Source organism: Canis lupus, chromosome 17, assembly GCF_048164855.1.
Source record: "Canis lupus baileyi chromosome 17, mCanLup2.hap1, whole genome shotgun sequence".
NCBI classification, from domain to species: Eukaryota; Metazoa; Chordata; class Mammalia; order Carnivora; family Canidae; genus Canis; species Canis lupus.
Window position 1 is genome coordinate 51234351 of NC_132854.1, and position 20838 is coordinate 51255188.

The 20838-nt window shown below is 42.6% G+C and overlaps 1 protein-coding gene and 1 long non-coding RNA gene across 2 annotated transcripts in view; one reads left to right on the top strand and one right to left on the bottom strand.

The window, feature by feature from the left end:
- LOC140608083 (protocadherin-8-like) overlaps positions 1-6749 on the bottom strand; it is a 121482-nt gene extending 114733 nt beyond the window's left edge. The window contains exon 1 of the mRNA XM_072782876.1: positions 3843-6749. Within this exon, the coding sequence (XP_072638977.1) occupies positions 5061-6608 (1548 nt within the window). The 5' untranslated portion in view covers positions 6609-6749 and the 3' untranslated portion in view covers positions 3843-5060. The remainder of the gene's footprint in view (positions 1-3842) is intronic.
- The window catches only part of LOC140608085 (uncharacterized), a 112043-nt gene continuing 95774 nt past the window's right edge, over positions 4570-20838 (top strand). Inside the window, exon 1 of the long non-coding RNA XR_012010068.1 lies at positions 4570-5162. This is a non-coding gene — a long non-coding RNA (uncharacterized lncRNA). The remainder of the gene's footprint in view (positions 5163-20838) is intronic.

The window sequence follows — 20838 nt, forward strand, 5'->3', positions numbered from 1 at the left end:
GGGTATTAAATAGACACTTGTAACAAGCACCAGGTGTTGTATGGATGGATCACTAAATCCTACACATGACACTAATATTACACTGTATGTTAACTAACTGGAGTTTAAATTAAAACCTGGAAGAAAAATAAATAAACAAAGTGAAGTTTCAGAAGAGTATCAATGTGTTTATTAATCCATTTATTCTGTGTTAAGTATTAAGAGTGAGATGAAAAAATAATAAAAATAACCTCACTAAACTTAACTCCAGCTATCAACATCTAATTCAATTATCTTGCCATCACCCATGCGTCATCCTTTCAATAATCTCACTAAAAGTCTTATAAGAAAATGCAGCAGAGAGCTGGAGCATAAACCAAAACCATAAATCAGAACATCTCATTTAAAGTCAAAGACAGAAACATCCTCAGGAATGTAAATCGGTCCTAAAGTTTTAGGAGACCCATAAAATAAGTGTTTAAAAACCCACTGAAAATGCAGTACCACAGAACATTAAAAGCATGAACTCTGGAGCCAGATTTCTGGAATTGAAAACCCAGTTCGGCCCCTGCACCTGGGTGGCCTTGATCAAAACCCTCTTAATAACTCTTGCTTCAGTTTCCCCTTCTGTGAAATGTGGCTAAATGACAGTACCTACTTAATAGAATTATTGTGAGGACTAAATGAGTTAATATTTGTGGAGCACCTAGCACTGTTCTAGGTTTATAGTAAGTGCTGTGTAAATATTTAATAAATAAATAGATAAAATGTTTCCATTGAATATGGGTGAGAGGAAATGTTCTAATTGTTATTACCAAGTAGCTATATCCTCCCAGATTGAATGCCTCATCTTGATCACCTTCCTGTTTGCCCTAGCAGCCCTGTGAGCTACCATATGATTCAGAGAGCCTGCCCTATTATTATGAAGAGAAAACTTGAGCTAAGACAAGAACAAGCTGGTCATTGCCTAAACAGAGAATAAACAATAGCAGCTCCAGGAATTTGATCTTTTTTTGAAAAGGGCAATTTAACATTAAATGACCTGAAAAGATAAACTTCCTGTAAAATCTTCAAGTCTTGAGATGACACAAAAATCTAGAAAGTAAAGCAGCACAATGGAACTTCTAAAAAAACAGCATAATTTACCTAATCTAAAATGCAATATGATTATAAGAAATAGTCATACAGTTGCGATGTATACGCTGGCTAGACTACACCTTTCAATCACTCATTCATTCAGTCAGTCAGTCATTTTTTCAGTACATATTTGATGCTTGATGATTCAACAGGGAACAAGTGATAAACACATAAAGTAACGTCAGGCAGTGATAAATAATATGAAGGAAAATAAAGCAAGGTGGAGAGTGACAGTTGGGGAAACAGTTTGAGGCATGGAAGATCTCTTTGAGAGGATAGACATTTGAGCAAAGCCACAAATGAAGGCAGAAGCAGACAATATGGATATCTCAAGAAAGAGCAAACTTAGCAGAGGGAACAGCAAGACCCTGAGGTCTGAGATGAAATATGTTTGGTTTATTCAAGAAACAAGAGAGCCTGAACAATGATCTAAATTATCAAGGGGAAGAGTGATAAGAAGTCATCTGTGAGAAGCAACCAGGGGGCAGATAATATAGGACTTTATGGGTCGTGTGTGGCTTCTTTAAAAACACGGCCCAAAAGTCTTTAATAATTTTTCAATGTAGAGGAAGGGGTCTTTTATCCCCTCCCTTTGAATCTGGGTAGGCTTAAGACTACTCAGACCAGGAGAATATGAATAACTATATTATTTCTGAGACTGGAACATAAAAGAGGATGTGACTTCTGCTTTATCTAGTGGAACATTCATGCTTGCAACGCTGAGCCCCCATGTGACTTTCCTAAGTCTGCCGTGCCTATAAAGGGCACATTGTAGACCCTGCTTCCCACCCCGGAGTGAGTAATCCTAGACTTCAAATAATCCTAATCCACATGCCAGACATGCGTCTAAACCTTCAGATGAATCCCACCCCCAGCCATTACATCTTTTCCGCTAAGGCCTCAAACACTTTAGAGCAGACACAAGGCATCCCTGCTATGTCCTGTCCAAAATGACCCATGAGCATAATAAAATAGTTGCTTTAAACTGCTACATTTTGAGTCACAAGTTGTTACACAGCAGTAGTAATTGGGACCCCATGATGAGGATTTTTAGATTTCATTTTTAGTGAGGAATCTTTAGAGAGTTGAATTATGTGACCTGATTTGGAAAACAGGCTGGAAGAGGGCAAGTATAGAAGCAGAGAGTCCAGTTTGGAGTTATCGAGGCAGGAGATGATAGTGCCTGGGGTAGGATAGCAGCAAAGAAGGTAGTGAGAAGAGCACTGATTGGGATATATTTTCAAAGTAAATCCAGTCAGATTTGCGGATGGGCTGAGGTTGAGTGTAGGAAGTTGAGTGTAGGAATCAAGAATGACACAGGGATTTGGCCATGGCAAGCAACTAAGTAAACAGGGTTGTCATTTACTGAGATACAAACATGAGAGAAGGAACAGGCTTGTAGGATAGAAATCAAGACTTCAGTTTTGAACATACAGTATGTCTATTAGACATCTGAACAGAGATGTTGAATAGGCAACTGGAAATATTAATTTGGAACTCAGGAGACAAGCTGGTTCTGCAGCACTGTATCTAACTCTAAGGGTCTAATTTTAGGAAAGATATTTACAAACCAAAGAATATTCATAAGGGGACCAGGATGCAGATGCTTCTAGAAGTCATCTTGTTTTTTAAAAAAAAAAAAGTGTTGAAGGAACTAAACACAGATTGGACAAAAATATCCATAATGTGAAGAGATATTTGAATCACTGGGACATACCACTAGGACTCATCTTTGAGAATAAGGTATCTTATTTGAGGGGCCAACGATCTAGTGCCCACTTTCATGGAAACTAGCACAAAGTTCATAATTGACTCTCCCCATAGAACTAGACACCATTACAAAGATTTTGACCTGAAGCATTGTAGGAGTAAGACTGACTAGCATGATGTTGTGTGGGTGCAAGATTCTTGAAACAAAGTGCAGCCAAACAAAACCACATATTCATATGCTCCCAGCAAACAGCATCCTGGCCTATGAAAAATTTATTCGTATGCTTTCCACTTCTGAAATCCCTACATATGGGAAGTTTTCGTTAGTGCTTACAGTATGAAATTATTTTAGCATTACTAACCACAGAAGTCTTCTTTTTTGGTGTTTTAATCTTTTTGGCATTAATAGAAGCAGCTTAATAGGTGATTGAGAGGAAGAAATCTACAGCTGGAATTCCTGGGCTAAGATCTTAACTCTGACACTTGGGCAAGTTATTTAAACTCTGTGCCTCGGTCTCCTACTTCATTAGATTTCTTCTTACGGGGAATAAATAAGTCAGTAAGTGTAACGTATTTAAAATATGTAGAACCAGCTAAATAAGAAATGGTTGGGGGGGGGGGAACCTGTTAACTCTGTTCAGCAGCACTCAGTATACTCCCTGCTATGAATGCACAGTTGGGACCACTTGTTTAGTTGTTTTGTTTTGTTTTTTTAATTCACTCAGGCATACAGAATTATGATGACTGTGAGGAAGAGCTTCAAAGTCGCAGGTCTGAACTTACCCTCTTACTTTGCAATCACTGAAAAAGATGCTTTCTTGAAGCCCCCTCTCTAGTAATATCAGAATTGCTATCATTCAATTCACTGTCTCCTCTTGTGTTATCTTTCACACTAAATTCATCTGGATTTGAATGTGTACCGGGAGTGAAAAGGACAGAACCACTCTGTTTTCCATAAAAATGTACAAAACATCAAACATAGTGCTTAGAGAGAACGATACATACTCTGAAATTACCTTAAACTCACAGATTTATCCTCTCCACGCAGGGATGGGGCACGGAGAGGACCTGGGCCTGAATCCTATTTAAAAAGAGGGGTGAGAGCGGCAGTTAATATTTCACGCTCAGATATCAAAACTGACCGAGCAGGAACAACATCCCTCACCGGGAGAGCTTCGGGAAGACAGCATTTAAACCCGGAGCGACAGGAAGATGTTCCAACTGGACCCACAAGGAAGTTACCAGGGGCAGAAACAGACCATCGTGCCTCCTTCTGCCTTCATCTGTGAAGAAAATCTTCCTCTCGAATAAAAAATAAAATAAACAAGTCCTGAAAAATTAGTCCTTTGAAGTCCCAAACCCGGGCAGGCCCTGAATTTTCATAACGCCCTCAGCATGGAGATCTCCTAAATGAGGACACTAAGACTGCTAGCTAGGGTCGTCCACCTGGGCCTCCTGCAAGATCCCTCTCCTCTCCCTGAGCCAGGAGCAAAGAACGTGCCACCATCCCCGGACTGGGAAGTCTCCGCAGCCTTGCCCTCCTGGGCCTCCGCACAACTGGACAGGGGCAGTGTCTCCCTGAAGAACCGCAGTGGAAGCCCTCAGAGGGCCTCCTGCGCTCTAGGACTTGGGCCAGCCTGGGCACTCCTTGCGCGGCATCTGCTCCAGCTGTGCTCGCGGGGCTTCTTCCTCCCAGTCCTCGCCTCGCCTTGGCTGGCACAAGTCAGGGTGGCAATGGCCACCAGAAGGCCGCAGCCGCTGCCCAAAACACCGATCAACACGCCAGGGTAGCCAAGCTGTGCCGCCCCAGCTCCCTGCACTGGGCGCCGCCCCCCTCCGCTCCCTGGTTCGCCGGCGACCTCGCCGAAGAGCGATCACTCTTCCGCCAGGTGGCGCTGAGGCCGTCGGCACCAGGAGCAAAGTGGCAGCGCGGGACGGAGCCGGCTGGTCTCCATCCCGCACCAGGACGACCGCCGTCGGCTGCCCAGTGGGCTGTGGGGACAGGCGGCGCTGGAGAGACAGCTCACCGGCTAGCACCCCGGGGCCGCAGTTAGCTCGGCGTCGGGGCCTTCGTCTGCAGGCGGGTCACCCAGTAGCCCAGCGGAGCGCCCTGGGGCAGAGGCAGCTGCGCTGAGCCACTGAAGACAGTGGCAGTGTGCGTGGTCGTCCCGGTCCTGCACAGCCGCCCGTCCAGCACGTTCAGCTCCAGCTGCAACTTGGCCCGTTCCTCGCGGTCAGAGCATCGCGGTGCGCGCCGCTCCCCCGCGGTGGGGTCCCCCGAGACTTAGCGGGATACGGCGCCCCGGCGCGCGGCCCACTTCTGCCTCCAGCAGCCGGTAGGTGACCTGGCCGTGGCGGCCCAGGTCCGGGTCCCGCGCGGCCACCGTGGCCAGGTAGGCGCCGGGCGGGTTGTTCTCACGCACCGACACCTCGTAGACTGGCCGCGTGAAGAGCGGCGCGTTGTCGTTCTCGTCGCTCACGCGCACGGTGTAGGGCCGCACGGTGCGTAGCGGGGGCGCGCCGCGGTCCTCGGCCACCAGCGTCAGGTTGTACTCGGCGATGCGCTCGCGGTCCAGCGACGCCGCGGTCACCACCAGGTAGCTGCCCGCGTAGGCCGGCTGCAGCCGGAAGTGCTCGTGCCCGTAGAGGGCGCAGCGCACCTGCCCGTTGGCGCCCGAGTCCCTGTCCGAGGTGCTGACCAGCGCCACCAGGCTCTCGCGCGCCGCCCCCTCTGGCACCAGGGAGACGGCGCCCGCCTCCGGCGTCCCGGGCCCGGTGGGCGAGGTCGCGTCCGCACCCCCGAGAGCGGCGGCGGCGGCGGCGGCGGCCGCGGCGAAGGGAGAGGCGGCAGGTGCGCCCGGGGCGGCCAGCGGGGTGATGGTGATGTCCGGAGCGTTGTCGTTGACGTCGCGGACGCGCACGATGACCTTGCAGGTGGAGGCCCGGGGCCCGGGGCCGCGGTCCTGGGCGCGCACGTCCAGCTCGTAGGTGTCCTGGCGCTCGTAGTCCACGGGTCCCGCCAGGGTGAGGCGGCCGGAGCGCGGGTCCAGGCGGAAGAGGCGGCGCGCCTCGGGCGGGGTGCGGGCCCCGAAGGCGAACACCACGTCGCCGTTGGGGCCCTCGTCGGGGTCCGCCGCGTCCAGGTCGAGCAGCAGCGAGCCCACGGGCGCGTCCTCCGCCAGCTCCACTTCGGCCACGGCGCCCTGCGGGAAGGCCGGGCTGTGGTCGTTGGCGTCCAGCACCCGCACGCTGAGGGCGGCCGTGGCGGAGCGCGGCGGGCGGCCGCCGTCCTGGGCCACCAGCTCCAGGCTGTAGGCGGCCTGGCTCTCGCGGTCCAGCTCCTGCAGCAGCACCAGGTCCGCGCACTGGGCGCCGTCCGCGCGCGTCTGCAGTTCCACGCGGAAGGGGCTGTGAGGCTCGGCCAGGCGCACGCTCTGCAGTCCGTTGGCCCCCACGTCCTCGTCCACCGGCACCTCCAGGGGGATGCGCGTGCCCACGGCCGCGCCCTCCGACACCTCCACGGGGATCTGGGCCCGGGGGAAGCGCGGCGCGTGGTCGTTGATGTCCCTCACCTCCACCTCCACGTGCACCAGCCGGAACTGCTCCTGGGAGAAGCTGACCACGTCGAAGGCCAGCACGCACTGTGGCGCTTGGCCGCACAGCCGCTCGCGGTCCAGGCCCGCGTCCCCGACGGTCAGCTGCCCGTCGCCCTCGCGCACCCGGAGCAGCGAGCTGTTGAACTGCTTCATCAGGCGGAAGCTGGCGTCTCCGGACACTTTCATATGCAGGTCCTCGGCCAGGGTCCCGATGACCGTGCCGGGGGCGTCCTCCTCGAAGGTGCTGTATCGCACTGTCTTGCTCTGGGCCACCGAGAGCACCCAGCAGAGGCTGAAGAGCTGTAAAGGGAAAACTGTCACGGTACCTGGGGCTGGGAACTAACAGGACACAGCCAGAAGGCTGATATGGGTGCGGTGGGCTTCCTCCTCATAGGTGCGGAATTTGACAGTTTTGATGCAAGACTCGGACACCAGCTGCAGCCGCAGAACTAGCAAGAATTCCAGTCTGGTCCAGCATAAAGTGTCAGCGGAAAACCTGAGCTTCCAGCAAGCCATCTTTGTTCCTCAAAGAGAAAAAAGCCAACAGGAGGTTCTGCACTGATACTTGCAGCCCCTCATGCCCTCCTGAGTAGGCAGTCAGGAGATACTTGCCCTCCTAAATATATCTAATCACTAAACCCTCTCTGCTGTGTAATCGCTTTTCTGTGCTCCAGGCCTAAGCTTGCTTCTTCTGAACCCGATCACAGAGGTTACACAGAGAGGAATATGCAAATAAGCATCCATCCGAGCCAGTCTGCAGAGTCTCTGGGTTTTGGGTCATGTTGTTCCCCTAAAAGAGCTCACAGAAGATCCTGGGGAGCTGAACAGTGGCCAGAGCAGTGCAGGGGGTCATGAATATCCCCATAGAAGTTTGCACTAGAAGGATGCATCCCACTTGCTTTTTTCCACTGTGCTTGAATTCCACTTTGATGGTAGGAACAGGGAATTTGCAGCCTCTGTATCACTTCCTAAACACATTTACATATTCCTCAGACAGAGATACAATTACTCTTCTCTACCATTTTTAAACCAACGCTTATATGCATCTTTTGCCACCCACAGTTACCCATCTATGTTGGGGTATCATTTCCTGTATTGAAAGATTCTAGGGGAACAGCTTCTCCAGAGTCAGGCAGTGTCTAATCAGGGAAGAACTGTTTTCCAAAGTAATCATTTCTAAATAGCTTTTCCGTAGCAAAGAAACCATTAATGATGAAATTCCAGCCCCTTCATCTCCTAAAAGGAGTCAGTAATTACTTGTATGTGAAGAATCGGTGTCAGTCAGGGAGGTTTGTCAACCACAAACCACTACAAGGGATAGTTAAGGGTAGGAAAAAGATTTAGGGAAATATACTGCAGTCAGTCTTGTTAGAATATTGCTATAGACCAATTATTTTTTAAAAGCTCTTGGCTGAAGAAAGCCATGGGTGGCCTGATAGGCTGAAGGCTAAAAAAAACATGAAACCATCTGTCTAAAGCACGATAAATACTCTTGTGTTAAGTTCTCTTTGTGTGAAATGTTCTAAATGCTAAAAGGTCCACATGTTAATGATGACATTGTTCCTCATGCCATGGAGTCATCATCAGTGCAGCATTCTTTAACCAGTCATCTTGAATAAAATCAGTGAACAGACTGAGTTATTAATATGCCCTGGCTATTCTTGGCTTCTCCATGATCTGTAATATTATTGATTCCTGCAGGGACATGTCAGTAAACGACTTTTTTTTTTTTTCTTTCACTCTTAGGAGGGAGTTGCATCTATTTTAGCACCAGCATCTTTGAATCCAGTTCTGAAACTGAGCCACCTTTGATGAGATAATTAATTTGCAGGGGTTTTAATTTAGTGGAGCATTTAGCAAAATGAGTCTAATTATAAGTACCGATAACCCAATGTTGGAGAAGTCTGCAGTAGGAAGCATAAATTGATTTGGGTTGGGTTCTCTGAGATCCTAAAAGGAGAAAGTGCTTCATTTTGTTTACTTTAGGTTTGTTATTTTGTCTGATGAGGCATCAGTCTAAGGGAGACAACAACTCTACTTAACAGTTTAGCTGAACCAGATTCCTTTTAAGCCTGTACAGCATAAAACAGCATTCTTCCTTGGAAGTGGGTATCCCTAAAAAGGACCTGGTTATTCAGCCTCTGGGTCTCAAGGAAAACAAGAGCATCTAACCCCACATCCAACTTCTTAATTCCTAGTTTCTCCTTAATCGAAGGATGAAAACGGACTCAGCCCATGTCTTTTAAAAGGCACATGCTTCCATACACATTAGCCAGGAGAGGGACCCATTTAACCATAGTCTGAGTCTCATTTCTTCCTCTTCTCCCTCCTCTCGAGCAATCCCTGCCAGGCTTGGCCTCTGCCAGTCTTCAGCATTACTATTGCTATTCATGACAAGCAAAACTGCTCAGCATACTGAAAATGAAGAATAGTCATGACTCTATCTACAGAACATCAAAAGATCCAGATAAAATATGAAAAAGGCAAGCAATCAAACACATTACCTCCACAATGCTAAACATCTGGACACTTATGTTTGGAAACATCTAGCTATGATGTTTAAATGCTTGATTGCATTTTTCCTCACTTTTCCTCCAGCTGTTTGGCAGCGAGTAGACCATCTACGATAAGGAATATGCTAGATGGTTAGTGATTCATTATTAACATTAGCATTGTTTCCCTAGTAAACAACCACCTTATTAAAACGCCGCTTTATGAATGAAGGACAGCTGGAGTTTCAGGAAAGAGACATTTTCTGAGGCAAAAATCAGTTCTGTGCCAGTAGAGTGACAAGCCGAATAATATAGAAACTGTATGATCTGTACCCCTAGGGATGTGTCATCGGGAAGCTGTGTTTACAGCCCTGAGCTGCTGGTGCTCTCATGTTCCATTCTGTTGGCTCTGTTAGATAAAAATCTGTCTCAATATTAAAAGCATTGTGGCAGAAATTTGGTTTATGCTGCTTGTTTTCCCATTTGCCAGCATATTGCCAAACTATAAGTCCATTAAATGTAGTTTTGATCTCTGTTGGCATCCAACATAAAGCAAAACAAACAAGGGGAGCAGAGGACTACCACCACCACAAGAAGACCAAACTGTGAATAAAGCAGCAATTTGGTCTTCTTGCTCAGTTTGGCTTTAAAAGGTGGCAGGCTTTTGGTAAATTCCCTACAGTTTACTTTTGTTTCTAAAACAAAAGTACCAAATATACTAGCATTTGCCTCAAAATGCCAGGAAACCAGATCTATAAAACAGCATTTGCATTCTATTCTAATCATTTCCAGAAAGGTTTTTTGTTTTGTTTTGTTTTTTTGTTTTGTTTTGCTGAGCACTTAACCCCAGTGTGTCCCTTTATACATTAAAGCACACTGTACATAAACTAATTTTCATCATAAACACGGCGAAAAAATTGGTCCCCTAATTCAGAATAGTGTCTGTGCCTTTGCATATTTCCTCTTTCCTATTACATGAAACTAATAACATAGGTTGTGGGGGCGAGGGAGGAAATGAAATTTCAGGAAAGTCCCTAATGTGCAAATTTCCGTAGACCATGGTGTCCATGCATCCGAGTAAGCATCAACTTTCACAGGACCTTGAACTAATGTCCTGTCTTGGCCCGGAAACACTTTTTCTGCCACTTAGAACAAATTCATTCTATGTGATATACTGAGACCCATTTTCATTTCTCAACTGAACAAACATCCTATAGATGAATGAGCAAAATATTATCAAGTGCAATGTTGCTGTCTTCAAGGAGTTAAGTTCCAGAAATTGAAGCTAGTAAGACTGTTTGAAAGAAAACAAATCAACCTAACAGCCTTTTTTTCTTCTTAAAAATCATACCTTAAAAAAAAAACTAAAATTAATCTTCAGCCGTATGAGCCCCCAAAATGGAGAAATTGTTTTAAGTTATCACATAAGAAGCACTATTATCTCATTCCTGCTACTCCATTGTATAATCAATGTATTATTATGCCTTGACTGTGCAGTCGTTTATAAGAAAAGTTATCAGCAAATTGCTGGTCCTTTTTGTCAAATGATTTCAGGGGAAATAATTCAACCCTGAAATCAGCCAAAATACTGTCTACAAGCACTGTGTAGGAACAAATGATATTTTATCAACTATTTAAGTGCTTCAACCTAGGAAAAAATCAGAGGGAACTGTGATAGAGTATCAACACTAATCACAAATTCCCCTTAACATAAAACAAAGATTTAAATGATATAATCTTTACCTAGAAAAGTTTCCCATAGGATCATTATGTTAATAAAGATTATCATCAAAACCATATAATCTTAAGATACTATATGAAATTAGTCTTTAAACTGCTGATTTTATTAGTCTAGCTGTATGAAGGACATTAGATCAATAAATAATGAAAAATATCTTACCTTTTTTGTTTCAGGGATGCCTCAAACCCCAAGTGAGCCAGTGAAATTGACTTTGGTACTTGACTTCATCATTGGCTCAAGGTTAGACTTTGCATTCTTGCCACCCAATAGAGAGGATACCTGCTCCCCCCACCAGAGATTATAGCAAAGCAAGAGAAGAATAAAAGAATAAAGATTGAGAAGCAGGGGAGCCTGGGTGGCTTGGTGGTTGAGCGTCTGCCTTTGGCTCAGGTCGTGATCCTGGGGTCTTGTGATCAAGTCCTTCATCAGGCTCCCTGTGGAGAGCCTACCTCTCCCTCTGCCTATGTCTCTGCCTCTTTCTGTGTGTCTCTAATGAATAAATAAATAGAATCTTTTTTAAAAAATTGAGAAACAACTTTTTATCTTTGCCTTATTTTATCTTCATCTCTCTTTTTAGCTTATCCTCTCTATTCCTACTCTACACAGAAGCTCATGTCCCCCAGTAGTCAGAGCACTTTCAGGGCCTTTATCAACAAATATTTGATCAACTATTGGTGATACATTAAAGCTTACAGCCCTGTAGAAGAAAATACTTGAAAGGTAAGAAAAATAAATAAATAAAACCATCAATGTTCAGAGAAGGTCACAAGTGCTAAATGACATGGAGAAAGTTACATCAAGTGTAAAGAAGAAGTGATCTCCAACTTTCCAGGTGAAATCACAGGCAGCCAGAACTGCCAAGGACAAATAAAACCTGGGAATCATGTGAACAAGTTGTGAAGAAGGACAGGCAGAGGCCCAGAGCCTTTTACTAATAGACTAGTTGGTTAGAGTAGGTGATTTGAGGACACTAAGGGATGAGTTTGAATGGGTGATGTAGTTGAAAACCTTGATTCTAAGCTAAAGAGTTCAGATCATTTTTTGAAGGGGTAGAAATTCTTATTTTTATTAAATCTCAACTCTTGAATACATATGGAAGTATAACATACAGTGTCATATTAGTTTTAGGTATACAATGTAATGATTCAATAATTCTATATATTACTCAGTGCTCATCATGGTTAGTGAACTTTTAATATCCTTTATCTATTTTACCCATCCTCCCACCAAATTCCCTTCTGGTAACTACCAATTTGTTCTCTGTATTTAAGAGTCTAGTTTCCTTCCTTCCTTCCTTCCTTCCTTCCTTCCTTCCTTCCTTCCTTCCTTCCTTCCTTCCTTTCTTTCTTTTTTCTTTCTTTATTCTTTCTTTGTTCATTTGCTTTGTTTCTTAAATTCCCCACATGAGTGAAATCATATGGTATTTGTCTTTCTCTGACTGGCATTTCACTTAGCCTTATACCCCCAGGTCCATCTATGTTGTTGCAAATGGCAAGATCTCGTCCTTTTCTATGGCTGAGTAATACTCCATTGTATATATATACCACTTCTTTATCCATTCATCTATCAATGGATATTTGGGTTGCTTCCATATCTTGGCTATTGGATTAAATGCTGCAATAAATATGAGGATGCATATATCTTTTCAAATTAGCGTTTTCATTTTCTTTTGTAAATACTTAGTAGTGGAATTACTGTATCATATGGTGATTCTATTTTTAATTTTTTTAAGGATTTTATTCATGAGAGATGCGGAGAGATAGGCAGAGACAGAGGCGGAGGGAGACACAGGCTCCCCATAGGGAGTCTGATTTGGAACTTGATCTCAGGACCCCAGAATAATGACCCAAGCCAAAGGCTGATGGCTCAACCACTGAGCCACCCAGGTGCCCCTATTTTTTATTTTCTGAGGAAACTCCATACTGTTTTCCACAGTGGCTGCACCAATTTACATTCCCATCCAATAGTGCACAAGGGTTCCTTTTTCTCCACATCTTCACCAACACTTGTTGTTTCCTGTGTTTTCTATTTTAGCCATTCTGACAGTCATGAGATGACATCTCACTGTGGTTTTGATTTGCATTTCCCTGATGATCAGTGATGTCAAGCATCTTTTCATACATCTATTGACCATTTGTATGCCTTCTTTAGAAAATCTCTACTCAGGTTCTCTGCCCATTTTTAATCAGATTATTTGGGAGTTTGGTGGGTTCTTTATATATTTTGGATAATTCACTTGAAAATATTTTCCCCATTCAGTGAGTTGCTTTGTTATTTTGTTAATTATATGCAAAACCTTTTTATTTTGGTATAGTTCCACTAGTCTAATTTTGCTTTTGTTTTCTTTGCCTGAGGAGACATGAGAGTTTAAACACTTTTAAGGCAGCAGTGAGAAAGCATTGAGGTTTGTGGAGCAAGGAGTTGGTGATGTATATTCCATTGTGATAAATAAGGTAGTCAATTGCCTTCCCTCAACATTGGTAAAATCCTCAAAATGGATTGTGTTTTAATTGAAGATTTAAACCATGATCCCACACAATGACTTACTTATCATAAATGTATGCCAAATAAATGATTGAGGCAGTGTGGTATATAACTCCTGCCCACCTCAAAATCCACCTGTAGCAGAATGAATTAAAGAAAGACTGGAAGCAAAGGAGAAGCCCAGTTACAGGGCCCCTGCAATCCAAGTACAAGATTTAAAGGCCTGAGCAATGAGTTGGAAGTATAGGGTGAAAACCTGAAGAACGTTGCAAAGGAAGTGGTAAGACTTCATGACAGATAAGCTCTAAGGGATGGAGAAGATATATAAAATAAATGATTCTAAAGTTATTGGATGGCTTAAAGAATGATCACACTTTCCCAGTGTCCCCAAATACAAAAGTACAATGCTCCCAATAGGATTTCCCCAAGTCTCCTGCTACCTGCCAGCTGAATGGACCAAACACAGAAAATTTTATCTCTACAGATCTCAATGTCATTAGGGAATAATGCCTACCTTGAGGGGTTTCTTTGAGATTTAAGTGAGAAAATGTGGGGAGAGCAAAAAAACCCAATGCCTACCACTTTGTGGATATTAAAAGACAACTGTGTCCTTTGTAATATGCCTTTGCCTATAATGTTGTGATTTATTTGTTCAAAGGCATACTTCCTACCTCCATTATGAGCCCTTCCAGGTATTAACCATATCTTTATCAAATGTATATCCCTGTTTCCAGTACATTGCTTACTATATGAAAGGAGCTCATTTGTATTTGTGGAATATTTTGAGGGTCTCACCACTATATGCCACTTCTGCATAATCTGAATTCTAAACTAGAAAACTTACTAAAGCTTAGTATATGGAACTCGTATATTATGTGAGACTTCTGCAATAAGAGACTCATTGAGTAATACGCAGGACAGGGTGCAGCCACGTAGAACAAAACTGGTTTCTTGAGTCCATTTCAAAACTGACATATCAGGACATATAAGTTATTTGTTGTTTCTTCCTGCTCAGTAGCCAATTCTCCTTTTTGAAATCACCTCTTTACCGAATCTGATCCATGTGAGAAAGTTTATGATAGATGCTCCAAACCTTGGTGCTAGGATGGCCACATGACCCAGGTTTAGCCAAACTAAAACAGTCCATCATCCCAGTGATTGCTTCAAGTAAGTACACTTTTCCCAACTCTGGCCAACCAGGGGCCATTGGGCATCAGGTCCCAGGATTATTTCTGTAATTACTTAGAAAGTGATATTTCTTTTTTCCATTAGAGTTGCTGAGCTAAAAAGATGTGAGCTGGGATATGAACCACCAGGTTGGGAGTGCTTGCCTGAATATAAAGCCAACATTTTTCAAAGAAAGGCTGTGATGACACTGAGCACTTAGATGCAACCTTGCCTGATCTCCAACTAAACTTTTCATTTAAATATAACAGCAAATGCTCCTTTTTATGTTCAAGATGATTAACAGTTGGATTTCTGTTACTTGTTCCATCAACAATTGTAACAAATTCCAAAATTGAGAAAGGAACTGTTAGCAACAAACTCTAAAAGTGTAATCAGCTGAAGTCCATGGAGACCTACCATATTAAGAGGTTAACCTAAGTTCTTGTTATGTAGTTGCATAAGCACTGGTAAACTATTACTCATATTTTGCCATTCAGATCGTGTGTCTATTAAAGTTAGAGAATAGGATGTTGGGATTGGAAGGGCTTGGCTACATTTATAAGAGGATTGTCTCCAACTAAACAGAGTCCCTCTTAGAGCAGAAACAGAAGAAATTATGTCACTAGATGGTCCTTTTCTGAGGCCAGTAATCTAAGAGGGCTGGAAGTTGGCAATCTTGGCAAGTATTGAGGATAGAGAAAACAAAATTGTCTCCACCAAACTAAAGTTAATGCAAAAAAGAAAATAAAATTTAAAAACCACAGGCAAAAGGTAATGAGGAAGATAATACTGAGATCTCACAGAGCCTTGAGCCCTCCTATACCTCCCAAACTCCCTCTAAGTCTAACTCCCTCAAACTCCCTCAAAGAATATCCAAGTAAAGAAAAATGACATTCTCCCCACAACAAAAAGCTATTTGGAGTATGCAACCTGGGAGCCCAGGGGCATTAACTAGCCATGACTCCCAACCTAAGAAATTGTCCTGAATGGCTTTGGTGAGGCCCAAGTGGAAGTCATTTAAGCTGAGGGTGAAGGGCATAAACAGAGCATCTAGAGCTGTTGCCAGGAGATGGAGATGCCTAGACAGTGAGTAATTTTGAGCACTGTTTCCAGCTTTGATTATGGAGTTGATCAGATGCAAATAAACACCAAACCCTTGCCCAGCAAACAAAGGACTGAAATTCCTGAACTCTTAATACAAAAAATGACTTTAGACCTTTGAAAAGCCCCTGAAATATATTCCGCATGCCCAGCTCAGATATGGTCACAAAGGACAAAGATTAAGAAAGATCCTCCCTAAAAAAAAAGAAAAGAAAGAAAAAGAAAAAGAAAGAAAGATCCTCCCTGTGACCGAAATCTGGGGAGGCCATCCTGGCAGATCTAAGAACCCACACCTCAGTGGAGGAAGGGAGTCTTTGCACCTTCTGGCCAACAGGATATGCTTATGTGATATGGGCAATGACCACTGTGTATGGTTTCCCCTTTTCCAGATGGGGTTTTTAATTATAATTCTTCATCATTTAGATGTGTCGGGGGATGTCAAGGGTATCAGATGGTTGTCAGACCATGAGCAGTTATACTCAGCCCTAACTGGGAGAAACGCAAATCTTTCCAAGATCCTATATCAGTCTTTAAGCTTCCCTAAGGGAACTGATTAAGTCACCAACGGGTGGGAACAAAGAACATCCTAGTTAACAGGGCCCAACATGCAGGAACAGAAAGTTTGATTTATTTATCTTTCCCCTTTTCCCTCCTGCTCACCCACCCTGATAAACGCAGCCATCCCGATATGAAACGTCCAGCTGCACCTATCCCTCCCCTGTCCTTTGTCTCTCAGCGAGCTACTGGATGTCTTTGTTGACTCATTTTGTCTCTGTAACATTGCTGTCAGCCTGTGGCTGAAGATTCCATCAGTTGACTCACCCCCTACCCCTCCAAAATCTTCCTCCCTTCTTTTCATCCAAGGCAGACAAGGCCCCCCCTCATTCCTGAGAATTCTCCTCTTATCTGTTTCTCTTGTTCCTGGCTGCTTTATCTATTTCCCTTATTCGGGACAGCTGACAGCTTTACAAAATAGCTTCTGTCTCTCCCGGAAACCTCATCAAAGGAGCCTGGGGGAAGGGATTTGAGTGAGGTCCCTTGCAGACTGAGAGCAGAGAGCCCTACCAATGCAAAATACAGTGGGACAATACTTCATCTGCTTGCCCCGTCTATTCCTGAAGGACAACATGGTGTAGACTTTTAAACCTCAGAGGTCAATTTAACCAACCAACCCTTCACAGAGAATGGGTACAGCTATAGAATTTTCAAGTGTTCCTGCTTGCCTTCAGGATTTATTCCATTGTCTTTTAATACAGTCCGTAAACTTAATACCTATTAATAATACATTTGTTTGGTAGTATGAAAATGAAAGGAAGTATATGAAAGAATTACATGTTACACAAAGGTTAAGTTCTAAATTTATCACAAAACTTAAATACTCTATAAATTTAAAGCAGCTATTAAATAAAAATTATCATTTCCTGATCAAAACATTTCATTATCCCCACTTACCTCTAGAACAATATAGAACTCTTAGACCCTCTGTGAATTCAGTCCTATCTTTCTCCTACTCAGAAGCTTGCACTCCACTGTTTATGCTACAGCTCAACCAGATATGAGATTTCTCTGGAACTGCTTTATTTATTCCCGCTGCCAAGCCTTTGCTCACTTTGTTCTCTGTGCCTACAGGGTGGTTCTTTCTGCCCGCACCATTGCAATGCTGTGCATTCTTTAAAACAGCGTTTTTCATACATTACTGTGGCTGCAAATCACCTGAGGATCCTATAAAATGCAGATTTGGATCTGGTAGGTCTAGGGCAGGGCCTGAGATTCTGCACGATGCACCTCCAGGGCTGCTCTTTGAGAAGCAAGGCTTGAGAGCTTATTCAAAGGTTAGCTCTTGGGGGAAGCACCTTCTCACTGCCTCAGCTGTGATGCATCTCTCCCACTGCCTGCCTACCAAAACTGTGATTTCCCCATTTATTATTTTTTTATTTAAATATTTCATTTATTTATTCATGAGAGACACAGAAAGAGGCAGCGACATAGGTAGAGGGAAAAGCAGGCTCCATGCAGGGAGCCTGATGGGGGATTCAATCTCCAGGATCAGGCCCTGGGCTGAAGGCGGCGCTAAGCTGCTGAGCCACCCGGGCTGCCCTGTTTTTTTTTTTTGTTTTTTGTTTGTTTGTTTGTTTTTAATACATGTAGCTGATTGAGAGTAGACTGGATAAGCCAGCATCACTGCAGTGTCTCCCTCAAAGGGAATATTTATAAGAGACACAGACCAGATATCATGGGCAACCACCTGGATACTGCGTAGAGTGGAGGCTAAGTGTGTGTGGACTCCTGGCACCACCATATCCTAACCATCTGGCTCTGAACAACTCATCTAAACTCTCTAAGTCTCAGTTTTATTTTCTGTTATAAAATAATGATGTTAAAACCACTTTGCCGGACCCTTCTAAGGTTTAAGTCAGGGAACAGATGTAAATGACATAGTGTTTATAAAGCACTAAGCCCTGTGCCTGTTGCACTGTAAGTGTTCTATAATAATCGTGAGTTTTTATTCCTGGAGTGACAGTTCTTTAAAGTTTCCATGAAAATTCTAAGACAGGTTTTAGATTCCTTTAATCATTTTAGGGCTGCTCTTCAATACCTCTCCTATGGCTCCACTACTCTCTTTAACGCTGAATCGTAATCACAAATACAGTCTGTAAGGGTTAATAACCACCAATCTCTGTCTCCCTTCTGTATGTTAAAGCTAAGAATATGCCAATTCCAACTCTAGAAATTGATATAAAAGATTACCAAAATGTAGCCCATAAGGTTACCACAGCAACCGCTAGATGTCATCTTTAGAATGTCCCTCTGCTTCACATCTTACTTGAGTAGGAGCTACAATGTATATATTTTTTTTCACCCATCTTCTAAATAATTGGTTCACATACAGTTTTAAAAAGTAATCATAACTGTTCATGCATCAATATAACAAGACATGCAACAGCAGCACTATTTTAAAATGCACTGTAAAAATACAAGACTTCCTCAATATTTAATTTCTATTTCTTTTATTTATGTTATTATATATAGCCTTTTTCTTTGAAATTAGTGAATCTCACTTCAACTTGGTTTGTTTTAGGAAAAAAGATTATTTTATTTTGACAGCTATTCCTCTCTTATAACCAGTGTGATACATGCCCAATGTGAAAAACACAAGAAAACCTCACATTTAAAAAAAATCTGTAATTCTACTATTCAAATATAACAGCTGGCAACATTTTGTATTTATCATTATTATTGTGTTATATATTTATTTGAATATTATATATGTGTACATTTGCATATAATGTTTTCTCTGTATAGAGAGATATGAAAGATATATGTGTGCACATAGAAAAACATCTATATATATAATGTATATACATATATATTTATGTAACAAAATGATATTTACAAATATTGTCTATATCCTGCTTTTGAATGTAGCCTATTCTTTTTCTCTTAGTCTTACATTGTGAAAATTATTTCATGTTAATAGAGTCTTGTATGATGTCATTTAAACAGTTGCTTGGTATTTTATCATACATATATATCGTAATTTAACCATCCCTTTGCTGTTGAACATAGTGTTTGTTAGATTCAGTTTGGCAATTTGTAAAGAAAAATTTAAATGCAGTGCTTAAACTAAATTGGACTTTATTTTCTTTCATGCAAAATAAGTCTCAAGGCATGCATGAGGGTTCCCATATGGCCAGTACCCAGGCTCCTTCTGTCTTGCTATTCTGCAGTCTTTAGGTGTTGCCTCAAGTTCCAAAATGGTTCAGATACAACCATTGCACTCACAATCCCGTAAACCAAGGGAAATAGCCAAAGAATGGAGACTTCTTAGTCAGTGTTCACACACAACACTTCCAATGGCCATAAGTTAGCTATAAGGGAAGGCCAACGTATGTAATGCTTTATTAGGTGGCAATCTTCCCATCTACAAATCAGAGTTATTGCTAAGGAAGAAGAGATGTGACAATGGAAGGAAAAAAAAACAGTCTCTGATACAGCTCTTGAGCTTGTTTCCAATTTTTTTGCTGCTGTTAATAATGCTGTGATGAATATCCTTGCACATAAACACATACACACATCTAATTTCCTTGGGATAAATTCCCAAAAGGGTAATTGCTCAGTCCAAGGATATGCCAGATTTTAAGAGTTTTAACACCGGGGATCCCTGGGTGGTGCAGTGGTTTGGCGCCTGCCTTTGGCCCAGGGAGCGATCCTGGGGACCCGGGATCGAGTCCCACGTCGGGCTCCCGGTGCATGGAGCCTGCTTCTCCCTCGGCCTGTGTCTCTGCCTCTCTCTCTCTCTCTCTATGACTATCATAAATAAATAAAAATTGAAAAAAAATATTTAAAAAAAAAAAGAGTTTTAACACCTATTGCCAAATTGTTCTCCAGAAATACTGTACCAATTTCTACTTTCATCAGCAATGTACGTTGGGGAAAGAAAATGCTTCATAAGATTCAATTTAACTATTCAAAGATTCCATACCTCCTGCGAGAAAGATAAAGATCCCCACATCTCTAGAAAGATATTGATTGGGAAACTTTCAGGGGGAAAAAACACACACACACCAACTCAGAACCAAGTAAAAAAGGCTTTTTTTCCTATCTAATAATATCAAAGAAAATGCAATATAAGGCCTAGCAACAGAAAGGACATTGTTAGCTTTGGTTATTGAATATATTTTAAAAGGGATGCATAAGAAGATAAACAACATAGTATAGTGGAAAGAGGATAGGATTTAGTGCCAAAAGAACTGAGTTTGAATCCCAGTCTCTACTTTGCTATGACTCTAGGTGAGCCATTTAACCTCTAAGCTCATTTTCTCTGTTATAAAAATGGGGCAATTAATGCCTCTCTCTCCAATCATAGTTGTATTTGAATCGAAATTTGCACTCTCCTTAAATTTTATGATACAATTCAGTATTTTATATCCTCCATAACTGAATGGAGATGAATAATAAATTATTTTTCGTCAATAAAAAGAAAATTGAACAAGACATTTCTCAAGGTTTCTTATTGTTTTTGCTATTGTGTTTTGTTTTTTTTCTTTAATCACTAAAGGGTTTCAATTTTTTTAAATTAATTTTATTAAAGCACCATTTAGATGCAATAAAATGCACTTGTTTTAAGTGTCCAGCTCAGTGAGTTTTGACAAGTGCAGACCCTATGAAATCACTTCAGTCAGTATGTGGAATATTTCCACCATCCCCAGAAGGTTCCCTCGTGTTACTTTGCTGTTACTTTGTTACCCTCCAGGCAACCCCTAACCTGAAATTTATCACTGTTAGCTGTACCTATTCTTAAATGTCATATAAAAGGAATCATACAGTGTGTACTTATTTGTGTCAGTCTTCTTTAACGCAGTATATTTTTGAAATGCATCCCTGTTATTCCATGTATTTCTTTTTAGTCTGTTTTTTTTGTTTTTTTGTT